Here is a 24284-nt window from a genome sequence, read left to right on the forward strand (position 1 = left end):
GAAATGGGTTAGAAGTTGACGGTAAATCTTGAAACATGGCCTACTGTATCTCAGTTGGCTATCCAGCCCTTCCTCTCTGAGGGTAATGGGCTCGCTTGACCAGAGAAAGTGGCAGCAGAAAAATGCCTCTCAAGTCATCAGACCCCCGCTGCACAAAGAGTATATGGATTTCACCGCTGTACCTTACCAACCACCCCGAGATTCCAAGCTTTCATTAACATGACTAGTAAGCCGACTAAGCTGGTGAATTCCGACAACATAAGGTAACGTGGGAGTCTGGCTGGGGAAAAGCAATGGAAGAATGATGGACGTGGAGATGGGTAGGATCTAGAAAAAATTTTTAAAGAATACATTCTCAAAACGTCCATGTCTTAGAGATTCTGACATCTGGTTAAACAACCTCCTGAAAGGGCTTTAGTTAGACCTTGGCACTGGAACTGTAGCCTTTGAGATGCCTTATTTGAAGTCCCTTTAAATAAAAAAAAAATCTGGTTTGTCTGCCCGTATGGTAAGTATTTTCCACACGTTTATTAGAGAGCAACTTTTGTCTCTCCCTTTTTAAAAAGATTTTATTTATGTGACAGAGACAGAGTGAGAGAGGGAACACAAGCAGGGTGAGTAGGAGAGGGAGAAGCAGGGGGAGTGGGAGAGGGAGAAGCAGGCTTCCTGTTGAGCAGGGAGCCCAATGTGGGGCTCAATCCCTGGAATGAAGACCTGAGCCAAAGGCAGACACCTAGACTGAGCCACCGAGGTGCCCCAACTTGTCTCTTTTTAATAAAGCTGAAGGAATTTCTAAGTGGTTTACAAACATTCCACAGTTTCTGCTGAAGAGGGGAAAATGTTAAGGATTAGAAACATTCGCTCCACCACTGGAGCGAATCGCTCCACCACTGGAGCGAATCGCTCCACCAATGAATGGTGGTCCTATGATGCTTGCCTAGACTCAGCTACACAGTGTGGGAAATGCTGAGTTGCAGGTCTCCTGTCCCAGAGGAAACAGTATTCTTTGTGGAAACCAGGACCTTTTCAAGGACTGAAGAGTCCCACCTTCAGGCCAAGTGCCCAAGGGCAAGGTAGCTAGCTGTGTCGGATGTTTGAGAACTGCATGTGATGGAGAGTGAGCCAGTGTGTGTGTGGGTGTGTGTGTCAGAGTTTTATCTTCTGAAATTTATCTTACTGCGATGAAAAAAAAAAAAAGTCCTATGTAGACTAAGGGATGCATCTTCACATTGAGCAAACTCTTGCACACTTACCTCTAACTGTAATTTGATAATTTCACTTTGTTTCTCCTTTTCTTGAGTTCTCAACTTTGCATTTAACTCTGAAATTTCTAGCTCCTTTTTCCCTATCAGTTCTTTATGCTTTTGTTCATTTGACTCAACTGGACAAAATAAAATTAATTCATTTTAACAATTCAAAAATCTTATAAATTTGTATTTCTTTAGCATTTTAAACAATCCACAAGAAACTAGATTAATGAAAACATATGTTTTAGAAAGAATTTATATGCAGGTAAGCTTTTATATCTTTTTGATAAGCCCCTGCAAATTGCTTGAAACACAAAGATTATTTGTTCAAAAGCACTTCACAAGTTAACTGGTTTGTGTTCTTAAACAACAATTACATACGTTTTATATATATATATAGGCATATATATATACACAATATACATAAATATTTTATATATAATAAAGAATAGGAGACTTAGTTAAAGAGGGACACAAAGCCTGGGTTCCTAGATACAGAGGGCTCCAAATTACCGGGTGATTTTAGAGCTCCATCAAACCCCCACTAAACTCTATTCCACATGATTGGGTATCTGTCATATTCACACCACATCTCTATGCTCCACCAAATGTCCTCTTCTCTCAACTTTCCTATTCCGATTATTGGTACCATGTCATTTAGGATGGGAGCCTCAAGGAAATTTCCAACTTTAGGGAGAAAAGAGTCAATCCATCCACAAGCCCCACCAAGAAGGGCTCTCCATCCAGGACCAATGACTACTTACTTAGTTTCAAGCCTTGTTTTTCTTCACTTGGACTCTGTGTGCAGGCTCTCAATCACATGTCCCTACACCCTATACACTGTTGCCAGGTTAGTCTACCTAAAGCATACCTCTAAGTTTGGCCATCACCTTCTCAAAAACCTTTAATCACTTCCATTTTTTATCCTACATTTCAAGTGGTCAAAGAATCCAGCCTTAGTCACAGTTTTTGGCTTTTTACTTGCTAACCTTTCCATGGGGCACCAAGAAAAGGTAGGAGATGGATTATTATTCCCCCAGAATGTCCTACATCTCCCCTTCTATATGTATTGGCTTTTATTTTTTTCTCTGCTGAGAGCTTTTTTTTTGTTTTTTTAAGATTATTTCTTTATTTGACAGACAGAGATCACAAGCAGGCAGAGAGTGAGGCAGAGAGAGGGGGGAAAGCAGGCCCCCCACTGAGCAGAGAGCCCGTTGCAGGGGTTGATCCCAGGACCCTGAGATCATGATCTGAGCTGAATGCAGAGGCTCAACCCACTGAACCACCCAGGCACCCCTCTTTTGAGAGATTTTTTTTTCCCCATCTTCCCCAATGCTTCTGAGCCATATTCAGTCTTTTGGGATCAGGGCCTGTACTTAAAAGAGTGTTGAAGGACAGAGTTAGTAAGTTTGATAAAGTTCAATTTAGAATTTTTTCCTTAATAAAAAAAAAAAAAGATTTTTTCCCTCCATTGTTTGTGCATTTTAATTCTTTCCAAGAAGTTGTGGATAACTCAAGTTCACAAAGATTATCTTCTATGCTTTCTTCTAACATTTTGTAGATGTAGGTTTATATTCTGACTTGTGCGTTTCCAGTAAACTTTTGCATATATTTTATATAAGTATGAGCCCATACTAAGAAAAGTTTTTATTCCTTTCATGAAACCAGTTAATGCTCAACGTAAGTTCATGAGACCTGCTTTAGTGAGGGAAGAAAATTTCATTACTGAAATAATATTCCATATGCAGACTAAATGCCAAAGCTATTAATTATACATTTCACTGTAATCTTATAAGGGCATTAACTGTTTCATATTAAGTAATGGCAAGTGGAAAAATATAAATCCAGTTTAGAAATGTTGTAATTTATATCACATAAATATACAGAAAGGTACGAAACTTAAAATGCATCAAGGCAATGTTCATTCAAGAATACTGGCAATTACTGAAAAAAGTTTATACATGCATTTAAATTATTTTGTGATGTCTTAGAATTCAGTAAGTTAAAAATAACTTACTTTTTTCCTGCATATCCTGATGAAGTTTCCTTATTTCTATCTTGTATCCCTCCTCTTTGATTTTCATTTCACTCATAAGTTTGGCAATATTATTCTTATATTCCTAAAGATTAAAATATATATATTCATTCTTCAATTAAATATGTGTACACAACCTTCCATTAATTAGAAAGGTGAAATTCTAAAAGTTCATGTTAATTTTTAATATGTAATCATATCTAGAGGGAAAAAGCTATTGCTTATGCCCTGAACAAGCATCTTTGAGAAGGATCAATTTCTGGTCCAAGGAGATAGAAACCATCTAGAGACAACGTCTTCTTATCTTTGCTTCCTGAATACTCATCACCAGTGTTTAACATATCATAGATGCTCAAAATATTTTTCTAATTGTTAATGAATAAATGCCTGATAGCATTAAAATATGTCCATTAAAGCTATACTTTAGAGACGATATTTGGTTCTATTCGATAGCTGGCAAGCTTAATGTAATATAAGATGGATCCTTTGAATGTGGCCTATTTCTGAAAATTATATATACATCCCTAATTCCCAGAAGGAGGTTAGGTACGACCCACGGTAAGGGTTAGCTTTATGAGGAGGAGGCTAGAGAAGGAGGAATTTGGGAGCGGAGAAGTTCTCACCAGGTGCCTGAGACTGGTTTCTTTGGTTGCTGAAGCATGGAAGTGATTATTGTGCTAAGGGGCATTTGGAGATGTGCTGGCAGAGAAAGCCACCCAAGATAAAATTTCCAATTTTTCCAGAGGGATATTTCTACATAAAGAAACCACTCTTGGGCCCAAGATGTAGGCAGGAAAAAGGAAAGCAGCAAGAATAAAAGTAGAATAGATACTGAGAAAGGTCCATCAGTGAAGGCACAAGGTTCAAGAAAAGCTTCTAAACTAAACATCGTAATAGCAGGGACTTGGTTTTACTCACCACTGTAACCCCAGCTCCCAGTGTGTATCTCTGGGTAGTATTTGTTGAATGAGTAAGAGTGCTGACAAGAATTACTGGAGTCAGAATTTCCTGGTCTAGACCCAGAAAATGGGCTTTGGCAATCCATTAACTTTCTGAAGTTGTATGAAAGTTAGACACACATATGCATGCGTGCATACCACCGAGCATTCTTCTCCGAGTGTTCACAACTTGCAACAGATATTCAGCAGTATTGAGGCTAGATGTCTGTAATTAAACATGGAGGTACGCGTGCCAAGATTATAGAAGTTCAAGGGGAGATAGTGTGGATACCTGCATGTGCTACTTAACCTGCCGGGCAACTTACAGGACTAGCCAAACCGATCTAACCATTGGCAGTGATTAAAGCTTGGCAAGCGACTATAGGGGTGAATCTCATAAACTGGCACCTTTCACATGCATGTATCTAGATTTCTACATGGGCAACCTGGAGGCACTCCAGCCTCCAGGCAAAAAGGCTAGTTTAATTGGTGGGCTCGGGCCTGGCTCTACCTCGCTAGGATCTTCTCCCCAGCTTTAGCCTGTGTCAGCTCTGAGGAATCTGTTCTTTTCTCTTTCTAAGGGGACCAAGTCCCAATAAGTTATTCTTGGTTGCCTTCTTTTCATTCACCTTCTGGGAACTTCAAATTACAAGGGAAAACCCCATGTTGTGTTTTTGTTTTTATAAAATCTAAGGATCCTCTGTATGCAAGTTACAAAACCTCTTCCAGTCTCATAAATAAGGTCATTCAGTACCTCCTGAGTGTTTTTCTAGAGAGTGGTTCTCCATGTTTTGGATGTGCCTGGATATTTTGTGCTAGAGACTTCTCATTGGGTTGAGGTCATCCTTAGTTTGCTTTGAACAGCTGCTAATTAAGAACTTCTGAATCTTGGATTATGGTATTTTCTCTTTAATTTCTGCCCCTTTGAAAACCCCTAAAGTATCCTAGGCAAAGCAATATTCTACGGTTTAACATCTTAGAAGAGAAAGAAGGCAGCGATTTCTCCCCCTTCTCTCTGCCCCAATTATACCCTAACTTTTATACATATAGTTGAGCTTTAGAAGCAAATATGGAAAGAATAGGAAAGAGGAAAAGAAAGGGATAAAGGAAAAGAAAAATAAAGGGTGGGATATATTCCAGAGATATTTAAATTATCTCAAGTGAGGGACCAGATTGAATTTGGAAATGATCCTTCAAGTTGAAGTTCTAAGCTTGATAAAGATCCAGTTTGAGTTTTGGAAACCTTAGGTCTACCAGAGTTTGACATATTGGCTCTTGGGAGGTGAAAAAAAAATAATAAGCCTCCCAAAGGGCAGTGGGAAATGACATTTACTGAGCACTTTTTATGTTCTAGGCACTGTGTTATCTGTTTTATACTGCTGTCATATGCTGTTCCTATGGGGGAAAAAAAAAGAAAAAGTAGCAGAGGGTATGGTAGCCTTTGGGAGATAAATAATTGGTGATCCACATAAAATCCTCCTTTCATTTGGATGATGCAATAAAAGTACAACAGATTACTCCAAGTCAAAAAGATTAAAGACTCATTTATTTTATAATAAAAAAATTTAAAGTGTTATTTAATAGAGTACACTCTAGGGGTGCCTGTCTGGCTCAGTCAGTGGAATGTGTGACTCTTGATCTTAGGGTTGTGGGTTCGAGCCCATTTTGGGTATAGAGATTACTTAAAAATAAAATCTTTGAAAAAACAGAGTATACTCTAGAGTAAAAATTCTATTAACATAATTAAAAATATGTAAATATGTAACAAAACAGTTACATTGCTTTTGGTGGAAAGAAAAAAAATGCAAGTGATATATTAGTGTATTATAGCCTCAAAGAGAGTTGAGTCCTTCAAATTATTATTTCTTTAAAGATTTTTATTTGTTAAAAATTCTGGCATACATAAACACATATTTATTTCCTTTCCAAATTTTGACTGTCCTCATTAATGAGAACAACCCCCCTTTTTCTCTAATTTGAGAAGACAAATGCTGTACAGCAATTTGATTGAATATAAAAGTATATAAACTCACCTGTTCATGAGATTTTAAATTTTCTTTCATAAGCTCAGCACTTCTTTTCAGTTGTTCATTTTCACCTGTGTAAAAATCATCAGACAGCATCCTAGTACATAGTACTTTTTAATTAATATGGGAAAATATTTAACATTTCAAGTTTCCATTCATGAATGCATGCAGTACATTCATACAGCCTCTACTACACAGGGGGGTCTGTGCATTGCACTGGGAATGTTAAAACAAACAAAATGATAGCTCTTCAAAGAAGAGCCTAATGGTAAAACAGATGTGGAAGTGTTACAATATGCTATGATACTTGCTCTGTAAGGGCAGTGTGTCTGAAATACCATGAGAGCCTACTAAGTATCAATCAGCTTGAGGTCAGGAAAGGATTTACAGAAGAGGAACCACTGGCAATGAGACTTAAATGAGAAGGGTTACTCCATGCTGAAGGGAGGCATTTCACATACAGAAAACTGCACAGACCTTGGATTTGAGTGAGTATAGCATGTTTGGGAAAATTACAATTCAAGTAGAGTATTGTTGGAGTGTAGACCGTGAGGAGGACGTACTAAAATAGGGTGAAGCCATATCCTAACAGAAGGTGGGCATATTCTGTATAAATAAGTTTAAATTTCATTTTATAGGTTATGGAGTCTAAGGATTTTTAACAGCAAAGTGAAATGATTAGTTACAGGTTAAAAAATTTATCTGGCAGTGCAAAGGATGAATGGGAGGGTTCTGACCCTAGAGAAATGGGTATTAGTAAAAATAGATCAAGCAAGAAATAACAGGAGCCCAAATTAGGTCAGTGACAGTACGACACAAAATGATAATGAAGATAATTTAGATAGTAAGGTGGTAAGATTACAAGAGACTTAGTGACTGCCTGAATAGCAGAGGCAAAAAAAAAAAAAAAAAAAAAAAAAAAAAAAGCAGGGGGCAGGAACCTTTGCTTTGTAGGTTGGGTAATTTGTTTGGGTAATTGAAAAATGTTCATCAGTTTGGGAAAAATTAAAGGAGGAAGACTTTTAGGAGTGAAATGATGAGTGTCGATCTTTACCATGATGAATTTGATTGCTTGAGATATCCAGGGAATATTTCTGGTAGGCTGAGAAACATTCAGAAGAGGCCAAAGCAGAGTATCCTGTAAAGGAGACTGAAAAGCGTCCAGAGATGCAGGAGAGAGCGGTGATAAAAAAGGAGAGGTTAGAGGGGTCATAATCAGTGGCAAAAAATGCAATAAAAAGATCAAATGAAAGCACTTAGAATCTGAAAACTTTGGGGAAATGCCCAACTGTTGTAAGTTGAAGACCACGTGAAGATGAGGAAAGGGATAATGAGTACAGACCATTCCTTTGAGGTTTGACTGTAAAAGGAAAGAGTGAGGGCAATCGGAAGGAATAAATCTAAAGTCAAGGGACACATTGTTTTCTGTTTAAGAGATGGGAGAGATCTGAGTTGTTTAAATGCTGAGAGGGATGGACAGCAGGAAGAGAGAAATGAAAAACAGAGAAGAGGGGACAATTGAAGATACAATATCCCAGAAGAGAGACAAGAGTTAAGTGGAAGAATTAACTTTGGATAGGAAGGATTTTTTGTTTGTTTGTTTGTTTTGGTTTTTGTTTGTTTGTTTGTTTGTTTGTTTTTAAAGTGAAGAAGGAAAATAATAAGAATATGTATATATTTGGGAAGGGTGTGGTGGGAAGAAGAGGTAGTAGATGATAAGAATGAGGTAGTTTATGGGGTGTTTGAGTGGCTCAGTAATTAAGCAGCTGTGTTTAGCTCAGGTCATGATCCTGGAATCCCTGGATGGCTCGGGAATCATCTGGGCTCCCTGCTCAGTAGGGAGTCTGCTTTTCCCATTGTTCCTCCCCCAGCTCATGTTCTCTCTCAAATAGATAAAAGTCTATTAAAAAAGGATGAGGTAGTTTATGTCTGAAAGCTTTCATTTTTTTTTTTCTGTGAAATAGAAAGTAAAATAAGTTGAAAGAGAAACAGATTTAAAGTTGGGGGTTTGAAGAGTGAAAAGTTTGAAAAGCCAGGATAAATGAAGGGTATAATTGAAACTGAGGTTTATAATTAATATGGGTCTGTAATGTATGATTGGATTGATCCATATTTGAGGATTAGTCTAATTGGTATTACAGAATGGGTAAGGGAAATAAAACCACTCTCAAAGGAGATGATAAGTGATATTCTAAGCTAGATATCTAAGCTAAAAAGGGAGGAGAGTTTTATCCTACAGCAACATTACTGAGAGCATAGTTATATTTACTTAATGTCTATTCATGTAAAACTTAAATTAAAAAATGAAATATACTAAAATATGGTTATGCATCTTTAATTTGCCCTACTGTTTCAGACCTACCATAGTGGACATCTTTTTATATATAACCAAATACCCTCTCCTGACATAGGATGTTGAAGAAGGAGCAGAGCCTGACAGTTTTCTATACTCATTCTTGTTAACTTCTAGGTGTTTTAAGGAAAAGCAGATATACTTAGACCAGGAAAAAGCCCATTCTGATATAGTGTGTGTGACAAGGGTTCAAAACAGAACCAGGATCTGCACCCAAGCCAGACAGAAATGGTGCTCAAAGCTAAAATTAGGCCAGGAGTAGGCATGGCACCAAGACTGTAATTCAAAACCATTGTGAAATAGAGACCAGAGCTTGAGTTCAGTGATTAACTAGGACCAATGACAAGGCTGAATAAGACATAGATCTGGGTAACAATTCCAGTTCTGTATTATTTAGAATCAATTTGTTGATATCCACAAATAACTTGCCAGAATTTTGATTGGGATCACACTGAATTTATAGACCAAGTTGGGAAAAACTGACATCTTGACAATATTGAGTCTTCCTATCCATGAACATGGACCATTTCTCCATTTATTTAGTTCTTTTTTTATTTACTTCAGAGTTTTGTAGTTTTCCTTATATAGATCTTATACATATTTTGTTATATGTATACCTAAATATTTCATTTTGGGGCTGTCAATGTAAATAGTATTGTGTCTTTAATTTCAAAGTCACTTATTCATTGCTGGTATATAAGAAAGCAATTGACTTTTATATATGAACTTTGTATATTGCAACCTTGTCATAATTGGTTATTAGTTCCAGGTTTTTCTTTTCTTTTTTTTCAAATCTTTTGGATTTTCTACATAGATGATATTGTCATCTATGAACAAAGACAGTTTTATTTCTTCCTTCCCAATCTGTATACCTTTTATTTCCTTTTCTTGTCTTATTGCATTAACTAGAATTTCTAGTTCAATGTTGAAAAAGAGTGGTGAGATAGGCTATCTTTGCCTTATTCCTGATCTTAGTGGACTTATTCCTGATCTCAGCACTAAGTATGGTGTTAGCTGTGGACTTCTATTTTTTTTTTTTAATCAAGTTGAGTACATTCCCTCTATTCCTAGTTTATAGAGTTTATTTTGTTTTTTAAGCATGCATGGGTGTTGGATTTTGTCAAATAGTTTTTCTGCATCTACTAATATGATCATCTTTTCAGTCTGTTGGTGTTCTGGATTAAATTAATGGATTTTTCAATGTTAAACCAGTCTTGCATACTTGAGATGAATTCCACTTTGTTGTAGTAATAAGCCTACTGACCATTCTTCATTTCTGTTACAGTGTTTGTAGTCTCTAGCATTCCTTTTTGTTTCTTTCTTAGGATTTCCATCTCTCTTACTTGTATTGCCAGTATCTTCTTGCATGCTACTTGATCCATTACATATTAATTATAGTTGTTTTAAAATTCTAGTCCGGTAATTCCAACATCTCTTAGCATATTAATTATATTAATTAGCATATTAATTATAGTTGTTTTAAAATTCTAGTCCGGTAATTCCAACATCTCTGCCATGTCTCCATGACATGTGACTTCATGGCAGACATCGCTGTCTCTTTAAATTGTGTGGGGTTTTTTGCCCTTTATTTTGACTAATATAATAAAGAGCCTAGGTTCACCCTAACTTTCTTTTAATTCGAATTCAATTAGCCTACACATAGCACATCATTATTTTCAGATGTAGTGTTCAATAATTCATCAGTTGTTGATGGTCTCATCACATCATGTGCCCTCCTTAATCACCCTAAGTTTTGATAACATATTAGCAGCTCTCTTTAGAATGTGGAAATATTTAGCTTAATTTTTTAAAAAAAAATCTTGGGCCCTAGTTACCAATTTCATGTTAATAGGACAAATCTCACTCAATATCCAATTATACTTTCTTCCTACAGTCTTAATATTGTCAAAAACTAGTCACAGCAGTAACAAATCATTAAGGATTTTTGACATTATCTGAATAATGCTTTAGAAAGTTTTGTCTTATAGTATAGTAATGTTGAGAGGAGACCTTAGAAATGGAGTCCACATATGAAGCCATTGTGTAAGCATGGACAAGAGGTTATGAATATGCATTTTGTGGGTAAATTGATGTTGTTGGAGAGAAAGAGTAAACACTAACTGCAAAGTTTGAAGTCCTGATAATGGGAGAATAGAAGTATTTTGGGGCAGAAGGGGAAACCCCAGAACTATGTTTACAGGGGAAGATGATGAGTAACATGAATATCCATTAAATCACAACATTACAATGACAGTAAAAATCTAAAATCAATTTGCTTTTAAAGGCTGTGATCAGACAGGCGGGAAAGTTATCTATTAAAGGGTCATATTTAAAAATGAAGAGCTTAATCTTGATGGTAGCTTCAGTTCTATAAAAATTTTGTTGGATAACTGGTGTTTCATTGAATGAAGAGCACCAATAATCTGAAAATATTTTCAACTAGAATATTTACCTTACACTACTGTCTTTAGAACAAATGACTTCAGATATATTTCTTTATTATTTATTTTTTGTTTATTTATTCTTTTATTATTATGTTCAATTAGCCAGCATATAGTACATCATTAGTTTCTGATGCAGTGTTCAACTATTCATTAGTTGCATATAACACACAGTGCTCATCACCACATGTGCCCACTCCCACTCCAATTTGATTGTCAAACCATGGGGACACAATAGTGTTGTAACCTGATAGTGGTGAAATGTGTCTTGTTAGTAGAATGTATGTATTTTAGAATTAGGAAAACTGGAGATTTTAGAGGATTTTGATCTCTATAATAACAAAGAAGTATTACTTTCTGTTACTCAGTTTTATATGATTTTCAAGTTTAAGGTTTTTTAAATTTGTTTTTATTTTGTTTTGTCACAATAATTAAGGGCTGGACGCTGCCTAAAAAACATTGTGCTAACTAGGCAACTAATACCTTATGTATCTATTGGAAATGTTGAATCATCCTTTACTGAAAGATGAAAGAAAAGGTATTTGATGTTTTCTAATTTATAAAAGTATACTTGCTTCTCTTAGTAAGTGAAGTATCTATAAAGGGAAGCTAATCATCTCTACACACCTTCCCTGACCACTTATTTCACCGAAGTTATCAATATTAGCAGCCTTATCTGTATTTTTTCAAAATTTTTCTCTCAGCTAATGTAATTATTTATAAACATATCATACATTTGTACTGGTTTTGTTTTTTACCAATAAAAAATTGTATTATATATATTACTTTGCAAAAAAATTCCTAAAAATGGACATTCCTTCAAGTCTGCAATTTTTCTATGCATATATCTACATACATTTTTATGATTTTATATAAATAGGATCTATCATACATGCTGAGTTTCTTTTAGGACACTCTTCCCTTCTCTTTCTTTCATTTTCTTTCTGCCTTCTTCTCCCTCTTTTTTTCCTCCTTCTTTCTCCCACTTCCACAGCCCTGGTGTAATTGTGTTTCCTTATCAGTTTTTCCCTTTGCACTTAACCCCTGGATCATACATATGCATACAAATATACATTTCCATATATATTTTTATTTTTTTCTTTTATTTATTTATTATTATTTTTAAAAGATATTTATTTATTTAACAGAGAGAGAGAGAGAGAGAGAGAGAGAGATCACAAGTAGGCAGAGAGGCAGGCAGAGAGGGAGGGAAGCAGGCTCCCTGTTGAGCAGAGAGCCTGATGCGGGGCTCGATCCCAGGACCCCGAGATCATGACCTGAGCTGAAGACAGAGGCTTAACCCACTGAGCTACCCAGGTGCCCCTTCCATATATATTTTTAAAGATTTTATTTATTTGACAGAGAGAGATGCAGTGAGAGAGGGAATACAAGTAGGGGGAGTGGGAGAGGGAGAAACAGGTTTCCTGCCAAGCAGGCAGCCCGATGGGGGGCTTGATCCCAGGACTCTGGGATCACTACCAGAGCCGAAGGCAGATGCTTAATGACTGAGCCACCCATTCATTCCAATTTCCATAATTTTACTAATATATTTTACCCATTTAAAAATTCTATTTATCCCTGCTGGTCAATTTGTAGACCACGTTTGTATATTGCAGATATAAATTACATAGGGGAACAAAAGGAAAAATAAAATAAGATGAAAACAGAAGGAGGCAAACCATAAGAGACTCTCAACTGAAGGAAATAAACTGAGGGTTGCTGGAGGAGAGGTGGTTGGGGGGATGGGGTAACTGGGTGATGGGCATTAAGGAGGGCACAGGATGCAGCTGTATCATGTCCTTGGTTAATTCTGTTATTTCTCTCTATTAACCATCTAATTATGCTTAAAAGGATGACATGAAAGGAAAGAGAAGGATAGGAAAATTCATAGTTCCTTTTCTTTTTAGTTCTTTGTTCATTGGGAAGTGAAGGTGGAGTGTATTGGTACAAGGGACCAAGAAGTAAAATGAATAATAAATGGTTTAGGTAGTTTTGTGCAGCATTTTCACTATTGTGGTAAGAATGAAACAGATGTGCATGTACAAGCTATGAAGTATTAGTTATGTGCTTTTGAGAATTATGTATCTTTGAATTTAAAAATGGCATGTACAATATAAAGATGAATGGTAATATTAATGCTCCTATTAAAAATTTTTATTTATTTATTTTTTTGCCTAGAGCAATATTAACAGAAAGTACAAAACCCTGGCAAGTTGAGAGAGACCACAGAAGAAAGGAAAAAAGCTCTATATTTTAGAACCTTATTTTTGAAGATTTTATTTATTTGTCAGACAGCGATCACAAGTAGGCAGAGAGAGGGAGAGAGGAGGAAGCATGCTCCCTGCCGAACAGTGAGCCTATATTTTAGAACCTGTAATGTTACTTTTCCCCTAACTTTTGCACATTGGGCTTCACATTTTCACTTTTGCATGGGGCCCTGAAAATTATGTAATTGGTCTTGTTTATGGGTTTTGTGCTTAGGTTTCTTTTAATGTGCCTTTAGCAAATCTCTTTTGGAAGGAGGCAATTTTTAAATAATGAAGGTTCTGAAGTATATACTCACAGCAGATCATTTCCCCACATAGAATGTACTTATATAAATGTAGCATTTTTCCAAGGATATAACAGAAGCTAACATGTTAAATTGTGTGTTGAGGGAAGTATTTCTATATTTTCCAAACTACTTTTAATTCGAGCAATACTTTCTTAGGAGAAAACTAATCATTGATTAGCTTACTTTCTCAGATTATTCTTTCATAGAATAGCACTCAACCACGTGCTATTGTCCTTTTAAAAACATTCTGATCAGTGATCAGTTTTGATTAATCATTTTGCTTACTATGATTGATTGTTATGTATAGTACAACTTTACTATACAAAATCAATGTCTTTCTGGAAACCTATGCTGATAGAGTATGGGCCTAAATACATTCAAGTTATTCAGGTTTAGTTCAGACAAGAAAAAAAAAGCAATATTAAATTGCAAGAAATTATCTAGAGATAATTGGCAAAAGTACGCTTGAATTCCACTGATTTTAGCAAAGCTCTGTATTTGCAGCTGATTTCTTGTGTTTTTCTCCACAACACCATGCCCATGTGTTTGAATTCTTTTTTTTTTTTTTAAGAATTTTATTTATTTGACAGAGAAAGACATAGCGAGAGAGGGAACACAAGCAGGGCGAGTGGGAAAGGGAGAAATAGGCTTCCTGATGAGCAGGGAGCCTGATGCCAGGCTCCATTCCAGGACCTTGGCATCATGACCTATGCCAAAGGCAGACATTTAAACAACTGAGCCACCCAGGTACCCCCATGTGGTTGAATTCTTAAATTTCTGAATTCTCTTCTAATGAACAAAAATTTCTGAATCTTGTTTTCTTTGCCCTGGTAGTAACTAACCATAGACTTGATGGCAGAATGACACTATCTTTCATACAATGAATTACTGAGGTTCTCCTAAACTAGCATATAATATACAGTAATATAGGAAAAATCCCTATCATTTGATATATTGTGATGAATCATACTCTAAGGACACATGTCCATGCTTTAAACTCCAAACACACATTATTTCAAAGAGAGGATATTATACCTGTGAAAAGATTGTATCTTTGACCAGTGATCAATATTTGATATCTTTTTTACAAAAATAATTGTAATTCGGTAATGAATACATTAAACATTAACTTTCTGGGGCTTCAAAGTAACTTTAATTTCTGGTAGATGCTTTATTTGAACAAAATCCTGGAAAAAGTTAAATACCATTTGAATCCTAGAATAAGAGGACTGTAAGGATTATGAACATTCACAACTTCTAAAATGCAGTTAGGTGTATTTATTTAGTCACAGAGAAGGGAAAAGTTGTTTTGAACCTCAGCCCTGAGATGGGAAAATTAAAGCCCAAACCAGGTGTGGGATGGGACTCAAATGCTGACAAAAGTGAGCAGACTTCTAGAGCCAAAAAGTGAAAATCTGTGGGACCTGAGGAGATCAGAAGTCTGTGGGACTCAGCCAAAAGAACAGGCATTGGAGATGGTGTTGTTCCCCATCTATTACCTTTCCTGATTTCCACAACAGCTTTTAGTGGTGTATTGATAGGAAAATGAATCCTTTCTGTACTGCAGATGCTGTTTTGAGAGTGTAAATATGAAGTCTTTTAATACAATTTTTTTATTTGTTCCATCAACACTTGAGGAAATATTTTAAGGTAAAACAATGGGGGGGTGGAGTAAGAACTAACAGTAATTCTTAAAGATAAATCTCAATTAGAACATTCAAAAAACAATAAGGAATAACATGCCAAAGCAAATAAATGATATGTAAGATTATTATGTTTCACCTCCATATGTAAAGTACTTTATGATAAAAAAGAGGACTAAAATGAAAAATTCTTGTTTGGTGTGAGTTTTTTATTGGGAGGGACTCTGAAGGCAATTTCATCTAATCACCAATACAGAAAAAGAAAATCCCATAAACACTGCACTGTAGTTAAATCAGAACAGGACAAAACACTTGTTTGCTTTGAGCATTTTGTCAATGAACAAGCACATTGGGTTAGCATGACTAGCAAAAATAAGGTAAGCAGAGATGTTGGCTTCATTTACACAAACAAAGCTTCATTTATGATGAAAATTAAGTAGCAAACTATCAGGCAGTTTGAGTAGTATATTCATCATGTAACTACTAGTAAGTAACTACCCTTCAAAACTGAACACAAGGTCTTTAAAGACCAAGAGTACCCCCAAGAATAAATATAGTCCTAAACTTTTGAAAATAAAGAGAATTATTATGACCAATTATAAAACATCCCCCTTGATGTGCCTGTCAGAATCAGACTGAACTGTCCTGCTCAGGGTAGTATTTATTTCATAATAATTTAGAAAAGTATGATTTGCTGGTGAGGAGTCTTGTCATTAGCTGATGAATTTAACAAGACCAGATTAGAAGAAACTTACGGTCAATGATGTAAAAACTCTATTTTTAAAGCCACTCAAATATAACGTATTTTTAGAGATTTTTTTTCTAACTTACCTCTCAAATCATGTTGAGATTTAATGGTCTGTTGTAGCCCTTTTATCATATTATGAAGAGTAGCACATTCTAAAATATGAAAGACATATTTGAAAATCGTTTTTATTTTAGAACTATTGTCTCAAAGTTGAAAGGCTTAAAATACTTAATTGACAATTATGAGATCTTAAGGCAACTAGCAATCTCAACGTAGATAATTTAAAGATAATTAAAGGGTAATTAAAAAGTACTTATTAAAGTCAAGTGCATCCTGGGATTTGGTCATGAGTTTTCTACCTACAATAAATTCAGCATAGGAGGGATCTCCCACTCCACATGCTTTAGAAATATTTGCCCTAGAAGGAAGGTACACTTGGACATGTCTGGGGCCTTCACTGAAAGCTTTTACACCCTGTCATGTGAATATAAGTTTTCAATATACTCTCGGTTATAACTAGCAATAAATAAAACTTTAGTGGGTAGCAACAGAGATGGAAACTTCTGTAAGTCAAGCAGTCCACTTGGCTGTAAGCCCCAGGGTATCAGGCACTATTTTCTGTTCTGTTCACATTTCTTCCTAGTATTTAGAGTAGCTGTGGTCCATAGCAGACACTCCATAATATTTGCTGAGTGACTGATCGATAGACAGGCAATATTACAGTAAACTGAAGCAAGAAACGGCTGATAAAGCTCTGGCCTGAAAATAACATTATATTGCTATTCTAAGTGCTTTGCAAATATTGAATAAGTTAGCCCTCCTAACCCTATGAGGTAGGTCCTAGTATTTGCTTCATTTTACCTATGAGGAAACGGACACACAGAAGTTTAGTAAATTGCCCAATGTCACACTTATAACTAGTAAAGGCTAGAGCTACAACTTGAACCCCAGCAGTCAGGCAGTAAAGACTAGAACTTAACTACTTTACTATCACAAAGAAGACCAGCCCAGGAGCACTCTAGAAGAGTGCTGAAAATATGAATTGGTTGGAGGCCCTGGAAAGAGGGCAGGAACAGAATCAGAGAAAGATTCCTTCTGATAGTGATTCCTACTGAATGTTTACTGAAGCTTCGGGAGTGCGGGTTGCACTAGTTTAAGTTTACAATTACACTAGCTAAATACACAGTGATGGAAAGTTCACAAAAGAGTAACTTAATATCTTTAAAATCTTAAAACTTGTAAAGTTGAAGGACAATTTTCCCTTTTTTTTTTTTTTAAAGTAGGACAATTTCAACTGAATGTGCTTGGCTTAACAGCTAATAAATATTGAGTCTTATTCTCTTTCACTCAGTTTTAGAGGCCCAAGATGGACATTCAGCCAGTATGCACTCATATGACATGGTGACTGACGTTCCAGTTGGGCATCTGTTTTGATAGTTAAATATTAAATAATGTCTTTGTATCTAATAATAAAAAGTTATCTAGTATAAAAATACCAATTATTGAACGTTCACTCTGCCAGGCATTACATTAAGTACATTATAAACATTACCCCAGTTAGTTTTCAAAATGCTACTGAGAGGTTGGTACTATTAGCCTGATTTTATAAAGAGGGGGGCAGTCACCCATAGAAGTTCGGTTACTTGCCCAGGATTCCAGAGTTAGTAAATGGAAGGGATGGACTTGAACGTAGGTTTTCCCCATTTCAAATCCTGCTGTTAATCTGCTTTTCACTACTTCCTCAGGAATTATAGGATATGCTGATGAAACCATGAAACCTGGAGTCTGAGGGACAAGAATAGAGTTTCCTCTTTTTCACTCTCTAGTTATGACACCCTGGACAATCTACTTAACCTGTTTGATCTTTATATTCTCTATCTGTAAAATAAAACTATGGATAATACTCTTCTTCCCTCACATATAAGACTAGTCTCATATATATGATGGTTCTGACAACCAAATGAGAAAACAATACTTTCTAAATTTATTCACAAACATTCAACACTGTTATTGTTTTTATTTCTCTCCTCTGTCTCTCAGGAATTTGTATATACGTCCTTTCCTTTGCTCATTTCAGTTGTTTTAGTTGTTTGTGGCTTCTCCCACTAGACGATGAACTCATTCAGTAAGGATCATTTCTTATTAATTGATATTTCTGTCATCTAACATGGTGACTATTTCATAGGTGTTCAATAGCATTTTTATTTATTGACTGAAGGAAAGAACCAATACCGTGAGGGGAGAATGAAAAACTTCGCCTTTCAGTTAGAGGTCTGCACCGAGTCTCTATGTACTTTTTTCAACTAATGAAAGTGTTTCGTAGAAGTTAAAATCTTTATGCAGATGTAAGGTTCTACTATTGTGGTTTTTCACTCCTCCATGCATCCCCTCTACCATCCCCACCACCCACTCGAAGTTCCCACCATTCTTTTTTTTTTCCCCTCGTTTGGTATTCCCCAGTAACAGAATGATGGTTAATTCACACTTGACATAGCCTACTTCATATGTTGCTATGTTAGCTGCTATGATTAGAAAATGAAGGGGGTGCCTGGCTGGCTCAGTCAGTGAAGCATGTGACTCTTGATCTTGGGGTTCTAAGTTGTGAGCCCCACCCACCATGAATGTAGCGATTACTTAGTATCTTAAAAAAAATTAAGGAGGCATAGACTCTGCCATCATTTCTCTTTTTGCCTTCTAGAGGAAATAACCCAGCAGTTCATGAAATACGGTGGCTGAAGCTATCTCAGGACAGTCGACCCTTGAGTAACATGGGGGTTAGAGGAGCTGACTCTTATGCAGTTGGAAATCTGAGTGCAACTTTTGACTCTTCAAAAACTTAACTACTGGGGCACCTGGCTGTCTCAGTTTTTAGAGCAGGTGACTCTGGATCTCAGGGTTGTGAGTTCAAGCCCCACTTTGGATGTAGAGTTTACTTAAAAAAAGAAAAAAAAAATTGGGGGCACCTGGGTGGCTCAGTCGGTTGGGCATATGCCTTCAGCTCAGGTAATGATCCCACGGTCCTGGGACTTGAGTCCCCCCATTGGGCTTCTCGCTCTGCATGGAGCCTGCTTCTCCCTCTGCCTCTCTTTCTCTGTCACTCGTGAATAAATACATAAAATCCTAAAAAAAATAAAGTTCGGAATCTTTACTAATAGCCAACTGTTGACTAAATCCTTACTGATAACACAAAATATGTGTTAATAGCTTTTATGCTATGTATTATAGCCTATATTTTTACAATACAGTAAGCTAGGGAAAAGAAAATTATCAGAAAAATCACAAGGAAAATACCTTTAAAGTATTGCACTGTACTTATGAAAAAGCATGTGCATATAAGTAGATTCATGTAGTTCAAACCTGTGTTTTTCAAAGGCCAACTATAATCAGCAAATTGGAAACAGAACCTTGAAACTGAAACTGATTTTTTTAAATGTGTATTTTCAAAATATGAACACAAGGTGGCTCTCTTGACACTTCCCCCCCCCAAAGGAAATTGGTTCAATAAAAACTTTATAAGGTAGAATACCATTCGTTATTTTATTTTTTTAAAGATTTTATTTATTTATTTGACAGACAGAGATCACAAGTAGGCAGAGAGGCAGGCAGAGAGAGGGGGAAGCAGGCTCCCTACTGAGCAGAGAGCTGGATGCGGGGCTCTATCCCAGGACCCCAGGACCATCACCTAAGCTGAAGGCAGAGACTTTAACACACTGAGCCACCCAGGCACCCCACCATTTGTTATTTTAGAATAATGGCTTTTAGCAAACATTTAACAAACATTTTTGACAAACATTTTTTTTTTTTGCAAATATTTACCCACATCATTTCTGTTGGATTTTATAATGAATACTGTCCTATTCTTAAAAATTAGCATTCAGAATGTTAAGCTAGTTCTTAATTATACTATTGTATAATTCAGTAAATACATGTTTATTTTGAGCTCAAATTTAGGCTCTGCCACTAACTAGCAATTTGAATATTACCTATTTCACAAAGCACTTGGAAATGTTGAATATAATTACGTATGAAAAGGTTTTTTTAGCACTTGGCTCTCAATACTAATTATCATCTTGAACTGGCAGAAATTCTTTATCTGGTAGCAAATGTAGAACATACAATATGATGGTCTCGTTCTTTACTGCTGAAATCTAATCACATATGTAGTGTTTTCTAAGTGAACTAGTACATACTTGGCTCTGTGAGCTGTTACTCCCACTAGTTCTTTTACTTCTGTGTATTACCCAGTGAAAAGGCCATCAGCTGAGAATAAGTAGAACTGGATTTGTAAAAGGTATTTATTTTTTTCAAATAATAAATACACACGAAACATAGTAATATAGTGCAAAATGATTCTCTCTCCAATCTCTGGCCCCAGGCTAATCAGTCTCCCTTCCTCCAAAGCAAGCACTGTTACCAGGGTGCTGCTGCTTACCTTTTGAGAGATACACAGGTGTGTAAGGCAGAGGATGTTTTGTGTGTACAAAGGTATTTTCATAAAAATGATAGCATGCTCTGGTGAACATTGTTGTTTTCATTTACTGTATCTTGGAGCTTATTCTATATCATATGGAGCTACTTTATTCTTATCAGCTGCTTAGTATTTCATCAAATAAGTGTGCCATAATTTAATCAGATGACTGTCACATCTGGAGAGGCCTTCTCTGCACTAAAAAACAAACACACAAAAGCCCCACAAAAACCCATATTCTCTTCTATTTTTTGTTCCTGTGGTTTCATTTCTCCCCCACTTTTTTTTAGTATGGTTTTCTACTAAATATATATCCTGAAAAATCAGGAAGGTATTATAGGGAATTGCCAAATATCCTATGCCCAGTTTCTCCTATAAACATCTGACATTAGTATGGTATGTTTTTTAATAATTAATGAACCAATGTTGATACATTAAGTAAAATCTATGTTTTATTCAGGTTTTCTAGTTTTTACCTTACGTTCTTTTTCTATTCCAGAATCCCATTCATTGTACCACAGGACATAAATTCATCATGTCTGTTTGGGTCCTCTTGCGTGTGACAGCTTCTCAGAGTTTTCTTGTTTTTGATAACCTTTGCAGTTTTGAACTGTGCAACCAGATGAAATCGAGGGAATTCAGGCTCTCCTGACTTCTCCAGATGCCCTGAACTGGTTGCACACGGAAGCCAAGCACTACCAGGCCTTGGGGCTGCCGGTGCAGCTAAAACTGGTTTATCCGTGTGTAGTCCCAGACCACTGTGCCTCAAAGCAAGATGACATTCTCAAAGAGCAGCACCTTGTCCTGCAGAGAACCCAGGCTCTCAGGCTCCTGGCAGGCCAGGAGGTGGGCAAAGAAGGATAGACCAAGAGCAGGGCCACGGCAGGGAAGGTAGCTGGCTGCTGGAAGCTGAGAGGTACACGTGGCCTGGCTGTCCCAGAAGTAAAGGGAGAGCTTTGGACTAGAACAGCTCATTTTGGGCCCTAAAATTTTTGACCCATCTGAAGTTTCTTTTGGTGTAATTGTGAGACAGGAATTCAACTGTTATTTTTATCCTTGGTTTTGAGCCTTGGATTTGCCATTTCTTAGTTTTGTGGCCTCAGATAGATTAACTTCTTTCATTCTGTGTTTCTTCATTACTGAGGTAGCTTGGGTAATACCAATCCTATCCATCAGGGCTATAGTAAGGGTAAAATGAAATGATAGCCCAGAAAGCTCTATGGAAATTTAAAATATTTTACAAATATATGGTATAATATTAATCACTGTTTAACCAAAAAATACTCTCATTAGAATTAGCATTTCTTTAGGCAGCAAAGAACTAACCTTCTTTAATTGAGACCTCCTTTGTTTGCATTACTTTTAACAAATGGTTAGTTTTTTCCAACTGTATATCCAGTATATTATTCTTTCCACTGGTTTCTATCATTTTCTGTAGAAGAAATAACATTATTACCAGAACAATGCTGCTAATTTTTTTTTTTTTTTAACCTACTGACATGAAGACTAATGAAAATACAAACCACTTAATACCTAAAAGTCTAATAATTAAGTCTGGCATATATTTTATGCAAGTCAACTTCCTAATTTATTTTTAATTTTAAAAGTAACATGGGAAAAAATTAAAACAGACTAACAGTTATAAAGAGTTATGAAAATCAATAGGACTTAACATGAATCTCCTTGTTTCCAATTATTTAATCCACAGTCCTCTGGTTAACAATTCCTTACATATATTTCCAAAATATTTTATGACTATACAACTCTAGGAAAGGATCATATTATGCTCTATTCTGCACCTGGGTGTTCCACTTAGAACAGTTATCTTTAAGATGATGTTATGTAAGCACATAAAGGTCTACTTCATTCTTAAGAGCTTCATTGAGTTTCGTTTATGAGTATACTGTAATTTGTGTTGTTTTCACTTTTTTGCTACTATAAACAATGAATAAACATCTTTTTGGTATCTTTATGCATCGTGTAATAGCTGCCATATACCCTTGGAACTGCTTCAAAAATCATCAATTCATTGTATCATCTATATCTCTACCCACTTTCCTATTCTCTCTGCTTCTCAGTTTATCTCAAAGCAACTCCCTGACATTAAATTATTTCATCTATAAATCTCATCATCTACATGTATCTCTAAGAGATAAAATTCTTAATACAATCACAATACCATTCACATCAAGAAATCAATATTTCTTATTTAAAATACTTAAGGATAGGATAGATATTTCTGAATAATCTCTAAAAACTTTGCATCAATCCCTCTGCCACCAACAATGCCTCTTATTTCTTTCTCTATTCTCTTATTTTGGTAAGAGTCACTTGGTTAAGAAAATTCAAGTTTATCATTTTAAAAAAGTTCCTAATGTTACCTCAAAATACTCATCATCATGATTATATATTTTATTATGGTCATACAATACTGTGTGGAGGAATAGAAGGAACAGCGAAGAATGATAAGGAAAGAAAATAGAGGCGGGTATTATTCCTCTTCCCACCTTTGCTTCAAAAACTCACTCCTCAAATCTTTCATTTATCTACCTACATCTTTTTTTTTTTTTTAAGATTTTATTTATTTGACAGACAGAGTAGACAGAGAGACAGGAAGAGAGAGAGGAGGAAGCAGGGTTCCCGCTGAGCAGAGGGCTCCATGCGGGGCTCGATTCCAGGACCCTGGGATCATGACCTGAGTTGAAGGCAGAGGCTTTAACCCACTGAGCCACCCAGGCGCCTCCTGCCTACATCTTTGTAACAGCAATATTCCTCTCCAGGGCAGATAAGGGGGAAAACACCTAATATATGCATGTACCGTATCCAGAGTTGGTGGAGGGAAACTACAAATGGATCCATTTTTTAAGATTTTATTTATTTATTTGACACAGAGAGAGAGAGAGAGCACAAGTAGGCAGAGAGGCAGGCAGAGAGAGAGGAGGAAGCAGGCTCCCCACTGAGCCGGGAGCCCAATGCCCAATGCCATCCCAGGACTCTGAGATCATGACCTGAGCCAAAGGCAGAGGCCTAACCCACTGAGCCCTCAAGCGTCCCTCAGATGGATCTATTTTTAGGCAAAAGAGAAGGAAAAAGGACCAGATTAGGAAAAAGTTAAAAAAAAAAAATAGAATGAGTTAGTCGTAATGGTAAGACATTGAGGATTGAGTCTATTTCAATTCTTACTAAAACATTCCTGGGTTTATGGACATTTTGAACATTTAAGATGTATTTCCCCTTTAACTGTAGCCAAAGTATATGAACTGTTTCCTTGTCCCAGGAACATTTTGATGTATTAGTAAAAATGATTCAAAGTCAAATATATTTTAAAGATGGATTTTAAAGAAAGAGAGAAAGGACTTAGCAAAACAAATTTCCACTATCTTCACCTTGCTTACTTTTTGGTACATTTTTCTTTTTCCCCCAACTCCTTCCACTGGCAAAATCTGTTTCATTTTTTCCTTTTATATAACTGTTTTATATCTTTACATACCTTTTCTATCTGTGAGAAGTCATCTATAAGTTTGTCAAGATTCACACTGCTAATCTTTTTCACACATTCTTCGCTGCTTTCACTCATGTCTAAACTAGTGAAGAGTAAACAAGATGAAAAATAGATGAAATAAACAAAAGCTAAAGCATGATAATAATGGTAATAACTCAAATACTGGAGTTTCTGTATTTCACCCACGGAACACCTACTTGAGCTCCACTGCACTCAAATTTTTTCTTATACTCATTATTAATAATAGTCAAATGCATTTAGTCTTCCCCACTCCTCTCCACTTGACTTTCCCAGTCAAGTTTTCTCTAAGCAAATCTAAAACTAGTGC

General features: G+C 36.2%; 1 protein-coding gene across 1 annotated transcript in view; it reads right to left on the reverse strand.

Annotated features, from left to right (window-relative positions):
- CCDC152 (coiled-coil domain containing 152) overlaps positions 1 to 24031 on the reverse strand; it is a 26806-nt gene extending 2775 nt beyond the window's left edge. The window contains exons 1-6 of the mRNA XM_045999422.1: positions 23945 to 24031; positions 21781 to 21886; positions 16070 to 16138; positions 6254 to 6318; positions 3265 to 3367; positions 1254 to 1381 (exon numbers count right to left, since the gene is read on the reverse strand). Coding sequence (XP_045855378.1) covers positions 1254 to 1381; positions 3265 to 3367; positions 6254 to 6318; positions 16070 to 16138; positions 21781 to 21886; positions 23945 to 24031 — 558 coding nt within the window. The remainder of the gene's footprint in view (positions 1 to 1253; positions 1382 to 3264; positions 3368 to 6253; positions 6319 to 16069; positions 16139 to 21780; positions 21887 to 23944) is intronic.
- Between the last annotated feature and the right edge of the window lie 253 nt (positions 24032 to 24284).

The sequence above is a fragment of the Meles meles genome, chromosome 3 (genome assembly GCF_922984935.1).
Source record: "Meles meles chromosome 3, mMelMel3.1 paternal haplotype, whole genome shotgun sequence".
Classification (NCBI taxonomy): Eukaryota; Metazoa; Chordata; class Mammalia; order Carnivora; family Mustelidae; genus Meles; species Meles meles.